General features: G+C 42.9%; 1 protein-coding gene across 2 annotated transcripts in view; it reads left to right on the forward strand.

The window, feature by feature from the left end:
- Positions 1-18,482, forward strand: part of CPNE4 (copine 4) — a 474,248-nt gene that overhangs the window by 315,653 nt on the left and 140,113 nt on the right. For both annotated transcript variants that reach the window (XM_008708689.1, XM_008708694.2), the window contains exon 3: positions 593-772. In XM_008708689.1, the coding sequence (XP_008706911.1) occupies positions 593-772 (180 nt within the window). The remainder of the gene's footprint in view (positions 1-592; positions 773-18,482) is intronic.

The following is an 18,482-nucleotide window of genomic DNA, read 5'->3' on the forward strand; positions in this document are numbered from 1 at the left end:
CGAGCAGGAGGGGGCTTTTCATCTTCCAGGGAATTGAAATGACTTAGCAACCATTATAAACCCAATAAAAGGCATAGTTGAGACCAAAGGCAGTCATCTTCATTCCCATTCTCATGGCCTTTCCACTTCGTTATGTTAGGAATCAGGAGTTGCAAAACTCATGTTAGAGTAGGATTGGCTAAAATGGGGTGCCTACCTGCTCATTTGCCATTACTGTGCCCATCAGACATCACTAATCTATTACAGATTTCTTTTCTCCTGAGCCCAGATGTGCTTTCAGACTCTTTTTCATCCTAGGGCTCCAGGCAGTCACTAATAATTGATCCATCTTGTTGCCTTATTACCTAACAATACAACATACTCTAAATGCAATGCTTCAAATTATTCTGTCTAATAAGATTTCCCTCCTTGAAACGTGGCCCATTCTCAGAAGTTGCTTCCTTGTAGGCTTTCAAACGGCTCGCTTTGGTGACTCAATGGAGGGCACTTACGGTTTGGAAGAAGGGAAAGCACCAGAGGATTATTTCACCTAAAGGGTAGTAATAAAAAGCCCTAATCCTTGGTGGGGTTTTCTCTTCTTCTCTCCTTGCAGGTTGACAGAACAGAGGTGATCCGCACCTGCATAAACCCAGTGTATTCAAAACTGTTCACTGTGGACTTTTACTTTGAAGAGGTGCAGCGTCTGCGGTTTGAAGTCCATGACATCAGCAGCAACCACAATGGGCTGAAGGAGGCCGACTTCCTGGGTGGCATGGAGTGCACACTCGGCCAGGTGGGTCCACAGAGGTCCCTTCCCACTCCTTGCCTCCTTGAGGACTCTCTTCCTCCCCTTTTTCCTCTCTCCTTGCATTCTTTCTCCTTTGGTTTTATTTTTCCTTTACGTGTCACATTTTATGAGTTCCCATACACTGTCCTATCCATTATAGTTAACAGTGTGTTTACACAGGGATGATGTGGCAAATATGGGAAGACCTACTTACTTTGCAAAATTAACCATTTTCTCTTCTGAATTCCTTCATTCTGTCAGTTCTTTCACAACTATTGAGCACTTACTACACTCTGATTGTGTGTTATAGTCTTATTCTGTTACATTGTAAATTTCCATCTCCCAACTCAACCATGAGAACCCCCGTAAAGGGAATGTTGCTCAGTTACATGTATTCCAAGCTTCTGGTACCGGAAATAGCCCAAGAGTGGGGATAAATAGATGTTTGGTGAATGAACAAATGCTTTTACTTAATTCTCACAATGATGCAAAATAAACGTCATTCCTGTATCTATCTATCAGTGAGAAAACTAAGACTCAGAGTGGTTAAGCCTAAAGCCCCACACTAACAAGTGGCAGAACTAGAACTCAAATGAAGTTGGCTTCACTTCAAACTGCATAATTCTGCTTCACGACACCTTTCCTTTTTCCTTCCCATACTGCTGTAACCAGAACTCTAGTAGGTACTGAGGAGAGATCTAAATGAAGAAATAGTCCTTATGCCCAAGAAGTGGACACTCTTATTGGGGAAGGCACACTATGTAGCTAAAATAGAGCAATTAACGATGCAATTTAAGCCATAATGAGACAAAATATCCTGGGTTATAGTCATAGAGTGTGGACCTTCAAGAAGGGAGAGCTTTCAGCTAGTTAGAATCAAAGAAGGCACTGTGGATTCAAACTTCGAAAAAAAAATGTAGTCCACAGATTGAAAAAGGAGGAGGAAGCATTTTCAAGTAAGAAATCAATATAAACGAGGTAGAGAGGTCAGAACAACCGTGGCAGGGGTGAGGGGCAGAGGAGAGCAGGTTCACTGAATCAGGGTCAGAGGCTGATTTACTGCAAAACCAGTGAAGCTGGAACTTCAGAGCCCCTCACTTGGCTAGAGTGTTTCCAAGGCTCTGCGTGACATTTTTATTTGTGGTCTTGCACTTTTTTCTCAAAGGATTCCAAATTATATAAACCTCAAGCCCCATAAAACCTGCATCAATCCCATGCAGAGGCAAGGGTCTGGTTTAGGGATTAGTAAGAAAGAGCCTGCCTGGCAAAGAGATGACAAGCATGCATGTCTTTTTGTTTTTACCGTGCCTCACGCCACTTATCACGAACGTCTCCCATGTGAACACTGGGTGACAAAACGGACAATGTCCTCAGATACCTTTTTCAGCAGATATAGTGATTACTTTCATGAGCTCGTTCCTTGTTTTTTTAATGAAAGCCAAAAGCCCAATGTAAAGGGATGGTTGAGGGGAGTCAGAGAAGGAATCTGGAATATTCTCCATCAATACAATCTCTCTCATGACTTTTGAAAACAGTTGATAGCAGATAGTGCTGGCGTCTTGCCAGGTACATGCCTAATAAGTAGTAGGCATTGAATGAATGAATGAATGAATGAATGAATGAATGAATGAATAGGGGATTTGAGGTAGAATTCTGTAATGTATAAAGAAAATAAGGTGGTTAAAGTGTCATCTCTTACAGATACAAATGAGCCACTGCAAGTTTCTCTTTGAGATTACAGACATCCCCTCATGTATCAAAGTTATATTCTGTCCTAAGAAACAAATGTAGATCCTTGTAGAAGTCATGTGAATCAAAGATCTTTTTCATCGAAAGATTTGATCATTTTCTCCATGTGAGTGACCCTCAAATTTGCATCTTTAGTCACTCACAACCCTCATCTTTCCAGCAGCCAGGAAGTCCTTGACCCTCTTTGTGCTAGGCATTGTGCTGGAGGTCGGTGGTGTAGTGTTGAGCCAAAAACATTGTCCCTACCCTCAAGCAGCTCAGAGGCTAGTTGTGGATAAAGATGGAAAGCAAATAATTAAATCACACAAACAATTAAATTACAACCATTGTACTTATTGTTAAGGAGAAGTATAGAATAGGAGAGGAAAGATTGAGAGAATGGTGTCAGGTGGAGAGACAATCAAAGGATTCTGAAGGGAAGTGACATTTACACCAAGACGTGAAGGGAGAGTGAGTGCATCAGGTGAGAAGAAAGAGGAAACACATTCCACGCAGATGAAAAATTATATACAAAGACTGTGGATTCAGGAAGAAGTTTGGCATATGGTACATAGTATCTTCATTTGAGTTTCCCAAGAAGCTAACTCTGAGACAGGAAGTCAAAGGAGGTGAAGGAGATGTCATAGCAGAATGAGAAAGTAAGACAGGAAAAAGAAGGCAGCCTGTGAGAGTGTTGTCAAGCCAGCTACCACTGTGGCCAACTGGAGCTTAATTCTGCTGGGGAAATTCTGGAAGCCAGTCTAGAGGAAACACCACAGAGTTATCTCACCCTAGAGGTGAGGGAACTTGGGTATTTATACTTGGAGTATACAGGTCATCAGTCATTGAGGGCTGTTTCCAGGGTGGGAACATCAATCCCCCAGTTTTTCTGGCTTATTGCTTGGGCAGCAATGCAGGCTGCGAGTAGCCCAAGAAGCTTACAAGCAAAGAAATACAGGTGCTAGTGGTCAGAAGTCAGTGATGTGCACTGAAGTCATAGGCCCCAGGAAATGAGCAGGGCATTGACGGCATCTGTGACACAGACGTTATTGGCTGCCTACTCAATAGCCAGTCACTCCACTCTTTCAGCCATTAGGCCCTGATCATTTTCAGATCATTTTCCATCATCTGGCTGCGTAGATAATAGCCGTATCTCCAGCTCAAGGGTAAATCCTGAGTAATCTCAGCCAATCATAATGAATCGCATTCCCTTTTGCCAGAGATTGGTTTAGGGGTGGGCTTGTGGCTAGTTCTAATCAGTAAGACATGACGGTTTTTCTTGGAAATCTGTTTTAGCCTAAGGGGCGGGGGGAGAGATATCCACATATGAAGAAGGAGTTGTCTAGCTATGATTCCTGGAACCACTGTAGCCACTTTGTAGCAGGGGTGAGGATGAGAGCAACCCTAAGGTGAGGTCAGAGCCAGAAGAAGTGGAGGCACTGGCTGACATACTGCACCTGGAGCCCACCCTGTCTGTGGACTCCTTATCATGAGATAATAAAGTGTCCTATTGTTAAAGTTGTTTGGAGTGGGGTTTTCCATTCCCTGAGCCAAAAGCACCATGATTGATATAGAGTATACCAATGAAAACATATCAATGACAAATGGACGGACTGTCTGGAGTGGGGTGAACAAAGGGAAACTGGCTTAATTTTTTTAAGCCCTCAAGATGAGGACTATATGGAAGTGAGCACTGAGTGTAAGATTATATATAGTACTTTCTAAATATATCTTGATACTTTTGAAAGAGCTTCCATACTGACCATTTCATGTGATCCCCTTGACAATGCTGGGAAGACAGGTGTCATCATCTGCATTTTATAGCTGAGAAAACAGAGGCTCAAAAAGATATAATGTCCTGACAGAGCCAAGACCAGAAGTCAAGAGCTTTTGGTCCCTAATCCAAAGCTCTTTCTTCTGCCATGATTCAAAGAAGGATAACGGGGAGAGGCCACATGTTCTGAGATCTCTTTTAACATCTGGCTTAGGTGAAGCAAGCGAGAAAGAAGTCAAACTTGTTCAGCGTAGCCCAAAGCCATGTTTCCCAAGCCACACTGCTTTCCCTCCCACCCCAGGTGACACACTAGCCTCTGTGGGTATCTTGTATATTCATGGGCAACCACCCTTTTATATTATCAGCCATGTAATAGGTATGCTTGACCTTTTCATACTTTGGGGGTGGGCACTAATAGGCTGAAATCAATCAAATTATCCTATTTTTGTGGCCACAGTGATTAGTTCATTGAAGGTATACAACTATCAGAGATAGTGAAATGTAAATACATATTTGCTAAAGCCTTCCGAGAAAGATAAGGTGAGGCTATGAGGTCCGGAAATGGTACCCTTCAAGGGGAGAACATGATGCTGCTGGGGGAGGAAAAGGAAGGGTGATAACATAACAAAATGTGGGTGAAAAGGAAAGAAGCTGGCACCTCAAAGGGAAGAACAGCGAAATAGAGAGAAATCGGGTCATATTACTTGCATGCTAGATGGTGTCCTGTCTGAAGCCAGTCGTTCCTGGGAATTTTGGTCAGTGGCTTCCCTTTATTATTTAAATCATTATGGGCTAATTCTTTTGGCCACTTACAACATGGAGTTCTAACTAATCAAGTCATACTCCGTAGAACCCCTTCTCTAGGCCATAGTGACCTTTTCAGTCTCTGAGATCCTATAACCCATCTCCACTTCACTCATTTAGTAACTGCCTTGAGAAGTTCCTTTTTTTCAGTTCATTAAAATCATTTGTCTCTTAATTAACATTTATTTTTATACATATCCTCTGGCCCCCCAGCTAGATTATAAGTTTCTTAAGGCAGAAGCCATAATCGGTACTTCTTCATGTCTAATGCAACACCATTCTTTATATATCACACATGCTCAAGCCACATTTATTGATTAGTTCATTTTGAAAATTTTAGATCAGTATGAACTTTTATTTTAACATGATACGTTCCATTCAATCACATATTCATATTTCAACAAGCATTTAACAAGTGCCCCAGTTATACCAAGTACCCTGGTAGGTGCTAGAGACACAAAAATGAAAAAGACAGAGGCCTGTCCCTGGAAGAGCTTATAATTAGCTGGGAGACACAGACTGGTAAATAATTAAAATGCGTGTTACTTTGTGCTACAACAGAGATGCATTCTAGGGGCTACCTCTACCTAGAGGGAATCAGGTAGGTCTCCTAAGAAAGATGACTCTGGACCTGAATCTCAAAGGATGAGTAGGAATTCACCAGCAGAGAAAAGAAATAAGGACTCTCTGGGCAAAATGACCGGGACACAAAAAGGTATGGCAGTGCAGGAATAGCACAGAACTCTAAGTGACTCAACACGGTTAGACGGTCAAGTGAGGGTGGAAGAGGGATAGGGGAGGCTGGACAGGAGAAGAGGAGCCAGACCAGGAGGACTTAGGTGCCTTTCTCTAAAGTTCGCAGAGCTTGGATGTGCTGCACTGGAGATCCTAGAGGGATTTGACTAGGGGGAGAACAAGATTGCATGTGTATATCAGAAAGATCACTTTTGCATTCCCATGAGGGGAGGTGGGAGAGAGTGGGTGTGGAGCCAGGGAAACCAGTTAGAAAGCTCATGCTATAACAGGAAAGAGATGAGAGGGCAGTGGTGATGGAAGTTGAGGAGGCCCAGGGAAGAGTGCGACCGAGAGCAGCATCAACAAGCCTTGGAGAACGGGTAAAGGAGGAGGAGCTTGCAGGTAGCTGGTTCTGGTTACTGGAGGAGTGATTTGCCTATCTTCAGGAGAATCAGATTGAGGAGTGCATTGGGGAATAGAATGTGCTGGCATGTTCAGCTCAGGATGTCTGTGGAGAATCCGGAGGAGGTTGACAGTTGGCATCTGACCACATGGATCTGGAATTGATAACGGATTTGAGAGTGGACTCCCTATAGCGCAGGTAGCCTGAAAGTGGGTGAGATCCCTCAGAGAGACTGTTTTGTTTTTATTTTTAGAAGGAAGTTCATTGCACGTTCCATATATGAACAAATCGTAAAGGATTTTTAAAAAACTGTTGAGTATGCAAAGACATCTCCACATTCTTTCAGATAAAAGCGTGAACTCGATGTTATATTTTGGTGTGAATGGGAGCTTTCTCTCTTTTCTAAACTGTTCTTCTCTCTAGTATGATCCAGCAAAAACAAAACAAACACAAAAACAAAACAACCCCCCCAAAAAACACAAAAAGACCAAGAAACATCAGTTCTTTCCTTCTTCATCACTTCAGTGGATCAAGACTTTTCCCCCCTCGCACTGCTTAGTTAGGCAGGGAATGGCTGGATGCAGGAGCTATCCAGCAGGGGGAGGACCGGCACAGTCGGGGTCTGAGGCACTGTTTGATAACGCTTAAATGCACCTGCTGTGGAGCCTCGGGGTCTAGAGTCAAATCCCAGCTCAGTGGCTCTCAAGTTGTATGTCCACAGGCAAATTCTTGCAGCCACTTAAGCCTCAGCCTCTTCATATGCAAAGTAGAGATAATAATAGAGTTGGCCTCAAGAAATATTGTGAGAATCAAGTGAGAAAACACATATAAGGAGCTTAGCAGAGTCCCCAGCACAGAGCATTCAGGACCTGAGAATCGGGATCTGAGAATCTAGGAAATGATGGGAAGAATCAACATATCTAGGGGCCAACTTTGTTTCAGGAGTGAAGGTAGAAGCGAAAAGATTATGATAGAACACCCATGTTCTGTGGAACATTGCATCAAAAACTGGGGATGTACTGTATGGTGACTAATATAACAAAATAAAAATTATAAAACATAAAAGAACACCCATATTGTGGGCAATTAGTAAAACTGAACTTAGGACTTCGCCTCAAGTTTATTGAAAACTTTATTTAGTCAAAAGAGTCAGTGTGTGTGTGTGTGTGTGTGTGTGTGTGTGTGTGTGTGTGTGTGTGTTGGTGTAATATTTACTTTATTCAGACTATTTTTAAGTAAAATTGGTTTCAACTCAGATCTCTGAAATAATTGGGGGTAGGTATTCCATTTCCTGTCTTACCATAACTAAGGCCCAAAAGAAGGGATAAAGTGACATCCCAAAACCCATGCTGAAAGTCACACATTCACAGTTGTCTCCTCAAGGCCGTCTACGGGTACTTGCCCTGTCCATGTGAGTTGGCCACATCTTCACTCTGTCGTGTGAAACACGGGACTTGTGGCTTTTAGGAAAGGGAACTAGCAGCCCTCAGCATGCTGGAAACTGGGGTTGGCCATGAAGTTGAGGATAAGCACAGCCAGTGACTTAGCACTGAGCAATAATGCCAAATGAAGGATCATGTCCTCCAAGAGCACTCCAGGCAGAACTGTGTGTTCTCAGCAGATGGATGAGGGGGGCGAATCACAGAGATGCAGGGTGCCCAGAAGGCTGTGTACTCCTTCTGGGTGAGCTTGGAGACCGTCCTTGGATTTCTGTTGGCAGAAAGGAGACCAGGAGCTAAGCCCCTCTCCTGCTGCCCCCAAGAGAGGGCATGCCAAGGGAAGTTGGGATGATCCCTCACCATCTAGAACAGCAAGCAGACCTTCTTTAATGTGGTGCCTTCACTTTCTTTCATTGCTTACTAACTAGTCCAGTCATCCTTGAAATCTTCCACTTCTTCATGCACCAAATGCAGTGGGGACACTGAGTCAGAAATAATGAGAACAGTAAATGTAGCACAGTTAACTTTCTCAGGGTACTTGTATTTGCCAGTCACTGGGCGAGGCATTTGCTCTACCGCACTTAAGTTAATCAGCTGGGCATCCCTGGGAAGTAGGCACTACCATTATCCTCATTTATATTTGAGGAAACACACTGAATAAAGCCGGGTAACTTATTTTAGGCCACACAGCTAGTAAACGTGGAGTTGGAACTCAAATGCAGATCTGTTTGGCTCCAAAGCCCCTCATAGCTCATCACTAACTAGTATAAATTAGAATGTAGTATCTATTAATCCAGAGCCAAGTCACAGTTGACCTTGCTAAGATTTTGTTTTACTTGGGTTATTTTTAAGTTTGTTTGTTTGTCTTATACAAAGCTGATAGGAATCCTCTTGCAAAAAAGAAAAACCACCTTTGTCATTTTTCCTCCAGGTTTGCATACTGAATTTACTCTAAATACAGCATGGTTTGTTAAATAGTATCCATGTCTCAACCTCCCAAAACCAGAACCTTATAAAGTCAGCACCCAGAGGGTGCTGTTGAGCTCCCCAGTAACCAAATTCAGCAGTTGCCCCCAGGTCTTATCATTGCTTTTCTTCTGGGCATTTCCTCTTCTCCAAGGCTCAGAGTACAATTACAACTGTCCTCCTCTCTTCATTACCATGGAGCTGTACGTTAGTGTGTTTCTTCCCCCAAAGTTCAGAGAACATTGTTAAAACCAAGAATGTCCTGCTTTCTATCGTCATGAGTGGGACAGGGAAATTTGTGATCCCTTAAAATAGTCCTAGGCTGTCCGGGGTGCTCACCCTCATTTATGAGAGAGGAATCATGCACTGCCTTACACAGAGCAACAATTCTCAAACTTGAGCTCTAATCAGAATCTCTGGAGGCCCCACCCTCAGAGTTTGTGAGTTAGTGTATTTAGCAAAAGACCTATCATTTGCATTTCTAAGATCCCAGGTCATGAGGATGCTGCTGGTCAGGGGCCACAGTTTGAGAACCACTCCACCAGAATCTTGGGGGTGGAATGCTAATAAGTCTTGGGCACTGAATCACTAGTTTTAATTATGAAAGAACTAATGTTCAGGGAAATTGTCTGGAGAAATTAAGAAGGACGAATAAAACATCTAGAGAGCCGGAAAAAGAGTTGCTTCATAAAGTTTATAGTCCCACAAAGGATCATGTACAGGAATTTGGAATTTACATCTTGGTGAAGATCTTAACTCCTTTCCACTAAGTATAGTACAAGGGACCTATTAGCCAGGCCGTTGGTTCCTTTTCTGACACAGGTGAATGTTAGGATTACATCAACCACAATGGCCCCTGAAAGGATTGGCAGACCACAAGCTGGCAATGGTCAGTGGGAATCTGGTCTCCGGTGGGTTGGACCCAGTTGGTTGACACTGGGGGTATGGCTATGCAGAGGGTTTTATCCAAACTCAATGTAATGCTCACATTGAGATTCCACAGCTTGATATTTTGTTGCATAACATCTAATATCCCCGTGGCATAAAATTGATGGCCCAGGGAAGTCAAATTTACACATTACAGCAGGCAACTCATTTCCCTTCTGCTTCTCACATGAAAAGCTTTCTCTAACTTTGCAGAATTACTGCAAGCAGAAGCCACATGAGTGATAAATGAGGTCATAATTAAATACCATCATCTCAACTACCATGGACTGGCTGAGAAGTCCCAGGAAGTGGTCTCTCCATGCTAACTGTCTGTTCTACATGGGCAGGTGGGATTCACATAGGGTGATCATGGGAGAGCAAGCCCTCAGTTCTCCAAGGAAAATAATTAGTTCTTGCCTTTTTTTTTTTTAATGATTTTTTTATTATATTATGTTAGTCACCATACAGTACATCCCCGGTTTCCGATGTAAGGCTCGATGATTCATTAGTTGTGTATAACACCCAGTGCACCATGCAATACGTGCCCTCCTTACTACCCATCACTGGTCTATCCCATTCCCCCACCCCCCTCCCCTCTGAAGTCCTCAGTTTGTTTCTCATAGTCCATAGTCTCTCATGTTTCATTCCCCCTTCTGATTACCCCCCCTTTCTTTATCCCTCTCTTCCCCTACCGATCATCCTAGTTCTTATGTTCCATAGATGAGAGAAATCATATGATAGTTGTCTTTCTCTGCTTGACTTATTTCACTTAGCATAATCTCCTCCAGTGCTGTCCATGTTGTAGCAAATGTTGAGAACTCGTTCTTTCTGATAGCTGAGTAATATTCCATCGTATATATGGACCACAACTTCTTAATCCAGTCATCTGTTGAAGGGCATCTCGGCTCCTTCCACAATTTAGCTATTGTGGACATTGCTGCTATGAACATTGGGGTGCATATGGCCCTTCTCTTCACTACGTCTGTATCTTTGGGGTAAACACCCAGTAGTGCAATGGCTGGGTCATAGGGTAGCTCAATTTTTAACTTTTTAAGGGACCTCCACACTGTTTTCCAGAGTGGCTGTACCAACTTGCATTCCCACCAACAATGTAGGAGGGATCCCCTTTCTCCACATCCTCTCCAACAATTGTTGTTTCTTGCCTTGTCTATTTTTGCCATTCTAACTGGCGTAAGGTGGTATCTCAGTGTGGTTTTGATTTGAATTTCCTTGATGGCTAATGATTTTGAACATTTTTTCATGTGTCTGTTAGCCATTTGTATGTCTTCATTGGAAAAGTGTCTGTTCATATCTTCTGCCCATTTTTTGATTTGTTTATTTGTTTCTCGTGTATTGAGTTTGAGAAGTTCTTTGTAGATCTTGGATACCAGTCCTTTATCTGTAGTGTCATTTGCAAATATATTCTCCCATTCCGTGGGCTGCCTCTTAGTTTTTCTGACTGTTTCCTTGGCTGTGCAGAAACTTTTAATCTTGATGAAGTCCCATAAATTCATTTTATCTTTTGTTTCTCTTGCCTTTGGGGATGTGTCATGAAAAAGGTTGCTTTGGCCGATGTCGTAGAGGTTGCTGCCTATGTTCTCCTCTAGAATTTTGATGGATTCCTGTCTCACATCGAGGTCTTTCATCCATTTGGAGTTTATTTTTGTGTATGGTGTGAGAGAGTGGTCAAGTTTCATTCTTTTGCATGTAGCTGTCCAATTTTCCCAGCACCATTTATTGAAGAGACTGTCTTTTTCCCACCGGATGTTTTTTCCTGCTTTATCAAATATTAGTTGCCCAAAGAGCCGAGGGTCCATTTCTGGGCTCTCTATTCTGTTCCATTGGTCTATGTGTCTGTTTTTGTGCCAGTACCATGCTGTCTTTGTGATCACAGCTTTGTAGTACAGCTCGAAATCCGGCATTGTGATGCCCCCAGCTTTGTTTTTCCTTTTCAACAGTTCCTTGGAGATTCGGGGCCTTTTCTGTTTCCATACAAATTTAAGGACTATTTGTTCCAGTTCTTTGAAAAATGTCCTCGGTATTTTGATCGGGATAGCATTGAAAGTGTAGATTGCTCTGGGTAGCATGGACATTTTAACTATGTTAATTCTTCCAATCCATGAGCATGGAATATCTTTCCATCTTTTTATGTCTTCCTCAATGTCTTTCAAGAGTGATTTATAGTTTCTAGAATATAGGTCCTTTACGTCTCTGGTTAAGTTAATTCCAAGGTAACGTATGGTTTTTGGTGCTATTGTAAATGGGATGGATTCCCTAATTTCTCTTTCTTCGGTCTCGTTATTCGTGTATAGAAATGCAACTGATTTCTGAGCATTGATTTTGTATCCCGCCACGTTACTGAATTGCTCTATAACTTCTAATAGTTTGGGAGTGGCTTCTTTTGGGTTTTCCATATAGAGTATCATGTCATCTGCAAAGAGAGACATTTTGACTTCTTCTTTGCCAATTTGAATACCTTTGATCCCTTTTTGTCGTCTGATTGCTGTTGCAAGGACTTCTAGTACTATGTTGAATAATAGTGGCGAGAGTGGGCATCCTTGTCGAGTTCCTGATCTTAAGGGAAAGGCTTCCAGCTTTTCCCCATTGAGAATAATATTTGCAGTAGGCTTTTCATAGATGGCTTTTATGAGATTGAGAAATGTACCTTCTATTCCTACACTCTGAAGGGTTTTAATCAGGAAAGGATGCTGTATTTTGTCAAATGCTTTTTCGGCATCGATTGAGAGGATCATATGGTTCCTGAGTCTTTTCTTGTTGATATGATGTATCACGCTGATTGATTTGCGAATATTGAACCACGCTTGCATCCCAGGTATGAATCCCACTTGATCGTGATGGATAATCCTTTTAATGTACTGTTGGATTCTATTAGCAAGTATCTTGTTGAGGATTTTGGCGTCCATATTCATTAGGGAAATCGGTCTGTAATTCTCCTTTTTGAGGGGGTCTTTGCCTGGTTTGGGGATCAAGGTAATATTGGCCTCATAGAATGAGTTTGGTAGCTTTCCTTCTGTTTCTATTTTTTGAAATAGCTTTAGGAGAATAGGTATTATTTCTTCTTTGAATGTTTGGTAGAATTCCCCAGGAAAACCGTCCGGGCCTGGAGTTTTGTTATTTGGAAGGTTGTTTATCACTGACTCAATTTCTTCATAATTAATTGGCCTGTTTAAGGAATCAATTTCTTCCGGTTTCAATCTTGGTAGTTTATAGGTTTCCAGGAAGGATTCCATCTCTTCCAGATTGCTTAGTTTATTGGCATATAGCTGTTGATAAAAATTTCTAATAATCCTTCCAATTTCAATGGTGTTCGTCGTGACCTCTCCTTTTTCATTCATAATTTTAATAATCTGGGTCCTTTCTCTTTTCTTTTGGATAAGTCTTGCCAGTGGTCTGTCAATTTTATTGATTCTCTCAAAGAACCAGCTTCTAGTCCTGTTGATCTGCTCTACTGTACTTCTGGTTTCTGCTTGATTGATTTCAGCTCTAATTTTGGTCAACTGCTTCCTCGTGCGTGGATTAGGCCTGTCCCTCTGTTGCTGTTCCAGCTTCTTGAGGTGAGAATATAAAAACTGCATTTTAGATTTTTCTATTCTTTTGAGTGAGGCTTGGATGGCTATGTATTTCCCCCTTAGGACTGCCTTTGCAGTATCCCATAGGTTTTGGACTGTTGTATTTTCATTCTCATTGGTCTCCATAAATTGTTTAATTTGATTTTTGATTTCCTGGTTTATCGAGTCATTCCTGAGCAGGATGGTTCTTAGTCTCCAAGTGTTTGAGTTTCTTCCAAATTTTTCCTTGTGGTTGAGTTCCAATTTCAGAGCGTTGTGGTCTGAGAATATGCAGGGGATAATTTCAATCTTTTGGTATCGGTTGAGACCTGTTTTGTGTCCCAGAACATGGTCTATTCTTGAGAATGTTCCATGGGCATTAGAATAGAATGAGTATTCTTTGGTTCTGGGGTGTAGTGTTCTATATATATCTATGAGGTCCAACTCGTCGAGTATGGCATTCAAAGCCTTTGATTCTTTGCTTAGTTTTTGCCAGGGTGTTCTGTCTATTTCTGAGAGTGGAGTGTTGAGGTCCCCTACTATTAATGTATTTTTATTTATATGTCTCTTTATTCTGGTTAAGAGTTGGCTTGTGTATCTTGCTGCTCCCCTGTTGGGGGCATATATATTTATAATTGTCATATCCACTTGTTGAATACTTCCCTTAAGAATAATATAGTGCCCTTCTGCATCTCTAACTATAGTCTGTAGTTTAAAATCCAATTTATCTGATATGAGAATTGCTACCCCAGCTTTCTTTTGAGGTCCATTTGCGTGAAAGATGGTACTCCATCCCCTTACTCTCAGTCTGAATGCATCTTTGGGTTCGAAATGAGTCTCTTGTAGACAGCAAATGGATGGGTCATTTCTTTTTATCCAATCTGCAACCCTGTGGCGTTTTATGGGATGGTTCAAACCATTTACATTAAGACTGATTACTGAGAGATATGATTTTAATGTTGCCATGTTGCCAGTAAAGTCTTTGTTTGTATTGGCTGTGACTTTCTGTTCTGTATCACTCTTGGGGCCTTTTTACTTTTATAGAACCCCCCGTAATATCTCCTGTAGGGCTGGTTTCGTGGTTACAAAATTGGTTAGTGACTGGCGATTCTGAAATGTCTTTATTTCTCCATCAATTCTGAATGACAGCCTTGCTGGATAAAGGATCCTTGGCTGCATGTTTTTCTCTGAAAGAGCTTTAAATATGCTCCCCCAACCCTTTCTCTCATTCCAGGTCTGTGTAGACAGGTCTGACGTAATTCTGATGCTTTTGCCTTGGTACGTGAGAAATTTCTTTGCCCTGGCCGCTTTCAATACTGTATCCTTGCATCTAATATTTGCGAATTGCACTATGACGTGACGTGGCGTAGGTTTGTCGTGGTTGAGCTTGGGAGGGGTCCTCTCTGCCTCTTGGACACGAATGTTTGTTTCCCTTGCTAGATTAGGGAAGTTTTCAGCTACAATTTGTTCAAATATCTCTTCTAGACCTCTGTTTTTCTCCACCCCCTCGGGGATGCCGATGATTCTAACATTGGATCGTTTCATTGAGTCAGTAATCTCCCGTAACCTACATTCGTGGGCGTGGATTTTTTTAAGACCATCTTCTATTTTCATTTTTTCCTCTATTAACCCATCCTCCAATTCACTAACCCGTTCCTCTGCTTCTGCGACCCTGGCCGTCAGAGCCTCTAGTTTTGCCTGCATTTGGCTCATAGAATTTTTAATTTCTGTCAGATTCGCTCTCATTTCTGTCCTTAGGGATTCTATATTCTCAGTAACCTTTTCGTTAATAGTTTTTTCAATTCTACTCATCATTTTGACCATCGTTACTCTGAATTCCATTTCTGATAATTTGGTTACATCCATATCCATTATTTCTGTGGCAGAGGCCACAGAATCACTGTCTTTTCTTTGCTGGGGGGGGCTTCTCCTTCTTGTCATTCTGATGAAGAGAGGTTGCGGGGTTTCCAGAGCCCAAATTATTGACTGGGTCCCAGGCCGTGCCCCTTGTTTTATAGGGATCTTAGGGATGTGGGCTTCTTCTTTAAAGATTTTATTTATTTATTTATGTGGCAGCCAACCAGCGAGAGAGGGAACAGAAGCAGGGGAGTGGGAGAGGAAGAAGCAGGCTCCCAGCGGAGGAGCCCGATGAGGGACTCCTTTCCGGAACGCCGGGATCACGCCCTAAGCCGAAGGCAGGCGCTCAATGACTGCGCCACCCAGGCGCCCGGGTTGTGGGCTTCTTGATTTTTCAGCCTGCCTTCTGTGTTCTGGGGGAGGGGCCTGCCGCGCCGATACTCAGGCAACCCTGTTTGGGTAGAGTCTCTGGGTCCCTTGCGAGGGGGGATGGGGATGGGCTCTCTCTGAGCCGGTATTTCCAGGCTTTTGTTCTCTGGCGGCTTTCCCTGGCGGTTTGCTGTGCCTTTTCTGAGAGTCAGAGCAGCAGCGGCCAAATTTCAGCCTCTGTCACGGAACAGAAGGATTGCGGCCCAATCTCTACTAATGTTCTGGCCACTTTAACTCTGTTTCTGTTGGTGCTGCTCAACCCTGCAGCGTCCCGGGATGTGCGCCCCACACCCGGCGTCCCAGCCCTCACTTCCAGGGCCGGCGCGTCTCTGTCCTTTGTGTTTCTATGCCCAGCCACCGGCGCTTGCGCTCCCGGATCTCCCGGTCTCAGTCTGGATCCAGTGAGCGCACCGGGATTCCGGGTTCGCGAGATGCCTGGTGGCGCGACCCGGCTCACGGTCTCAGTCTGCTGTTTTGCGGGTGCCGCCCGCGAGCGCCGCTCTCCCGTGCAAGTGGCTACCGCTTCCCGGCGCCCAACACGGCGGCTCCCTCCTTCCGTTTATCTTCCGATATCTGTGCACAGTTTCATGGCTCCCCGCTTCGTACCTCAATACTTACTCCGGGCTGGGTTTGTTTGTTTGGATCCAGATGCGTCTTCCTGTGTCTCAGGCTGGTTCCGTGGTTGTTTAGGCTGGTCTGGTACCTATCCAGCTCGACTCGGAGGACCGGCTGAAAATGGTGTCTCCTACTCCTCCGCCATCTTAACTCCCCAGTTCTTGCCTTTTTTTTTTTTGCTGTCTTTGTCAGGCAAGTAATCTTAAATTCAGATCCTAGGAAAATCCTTCTGCTTTCTCTGGAGTCTTCCTTTTGTACCTTTAAATCTCCTTTATGGTGCCCTGCCCTGGAGTCTGAGCCCTATGTCCTGGACCTGCCACCAATTCCTTGTGTCATATTGGGCAGTTTGCTTAGCCTCTTGGTGATGTGGTGACCTCATCTATAAAAGGAAGGTTTTGTATTGATTAATCTCTAAATTTCTTCTAGTTCTAATAGTCAGTGATTCTTATTCATCTCTTTCTTCTCCTTGTCTCTGAAAGTAAGCCTCCCTTCCTGCATTCTCATCTCTCTTCAGGACAATCTCTATCCCCTTCCACTCTGCCCCCAGCCTCTTCTCACATCATCTGTTAGCATGAAGTGTTTCCCTCATGCTAAGTCACCGATATCATTCAGCCACAGACTGTGTTCCTACCCAAGTGCCCCACAGGAAAGCATCTCCTCATGTCTACTTAATTTCAGAGATAGTTTTTAAAAGATATATCTAGTGGCAATTAAAATGGGCCTGTGTTTATAAGCCCTGTTTCATATATTGACAGTAATACAATACCTCTCTGGGCTCCACATGAGGAAAGGGAGAATAACAAGAGATCTGGAACTGAATGAGAATTTGTAAGAACTGATGCGTCACTGCTGAAAGCAACGCTAGGTGTTTATCCTGGTCCCAACTCCTTAAGCCAGGCCGGTGTGGGGTGCTCAGCCCCCAGACTACCCCACCAGTTTCGCCTGGGCCTGTTTCCCCCTACAGGGAGCCACATAAGCCAACAGAGTTGAAGGCAGACCCCTGGGACCTCTACTGCAGCACCCATTCTTGCTTGTTTCCAGCCAGCTTTCATTCCAATCCTTTTCACTCCCAACTCAGAACCACTGATCTACAAAAATCCAAGCTGAGCCCTGTCTCCATGGTGTTTAAGGGCTCTCCCTACCATCTGGCCCTTGCCTTTCCCCTATAAATTTGTCTTGCTGTACCTTCTTACTTATCAGTCCCCTAAGTGCGTTAAATAAAAATGTCCTATACTTGTCTCAGCCCTGAAGCATGAGACACTATACATATAAACTGTATTATCAATATGCCAAACAGCCAATTTGCTGAAGTCAAATTACCAAAAAAAATTTGATTCACCAAATAACACATAGCCCAAATATTAATTCTTTGGTAAATATTTTTATTTACCGAAAATGAGGTTTTCAAACTATTTATAAAGGGTGCTGCAATTATTTTAAAACCTGTGAAGATTTCTGCTTTTTTTTTTCCCATTAGGCTGCTTATGAAATTTAGTTACTGATTATCATAAACTTTTCTGAATATCAAAAGTAACCATAAGAAGACTAAATTCTCTTTTGTCTTCTCTGCTGAAGGTGAGAAAAAATACAATACTAGCTCTTAAAGTACCCATTTTTTTCCCAGGCCAAAACACTAGGTAAATATATTTTTAAATGACAACAGTGATGACAGGGAGATGGGATTATGGGTGATTTTTAGTGTCACCTCCATGTTTTTCTATATTTTCTGGAAGGAGTATATATTGCCTCTATAATCAGAAAAAAATTACAATCAATGTTAGTAAAAAACATCATAATAAGGCCGGTTACTGACTCCAAAGAACTCATATTCATGTAGGGGAATATGACCATTAATTATTATATAGATCAGCTTCTGGAGAACTTTAGAATGTATAAGGAATTCTACTTTGGGAAGTGTGAGGGCAAGGTTTTGGGGCAAGGTGTTTGCTGAGGCTGTGCTCTCTGTCAGGTTTTTGAGAGAGCATTTTGTAGATGCTGCAGGTTCCCAGCCCCCACCCCATTGCCCACAGAGAGGAAGGTTGGCTTGGGTAATCTGATTCTGATCTTTTTAATACCATTTTTGATTACAGAAGAGACTGTGGAGGGCTTGAGGCACTAATAAGGAATAAGTTCAGGATGCCTCACTGGAACTACCAAGAGGTTCTGACATTCCCCCAATGCCTAGAATCTCCAGTTCAAGTCTCATGTGGGAAAGAGAATATTTTTATTTTGAATTAACCTGATAAAGTTTAGGGGGAGAAGAAACAGTAACTGCTTGGGTTACAAAATCATTCCTAGGAGTCTTGGTTTCAGATTCAAGGACAGAATGAGGCTGGTATGAATTCATTAACTTTGTTTTGGATGGAATGTGAGCCTTTGGGGCTTCTCTGTACAGGAGGGCAGGTCAGGGGAGGCCATGAGCACGCTGAGTCATGTGCCTTCCCCACCCTTCCTTGGCTTCTGCCCACGG

This window comes from Ursus maritimus, unplaced genomic scaffold, assembly GCF_017311325.1.
Source record: "Ursus maritimus isolate PB19 unplaced genomic scaffold, ASM1731132v1 scaffold_20, whole genome shotgun sequence".
Lineage (NCBI taxonomy): Eukaryota > Metazoa > Chordata > Mammalia > Carnivora > Ursidae > Ursus > Ursus maritimus.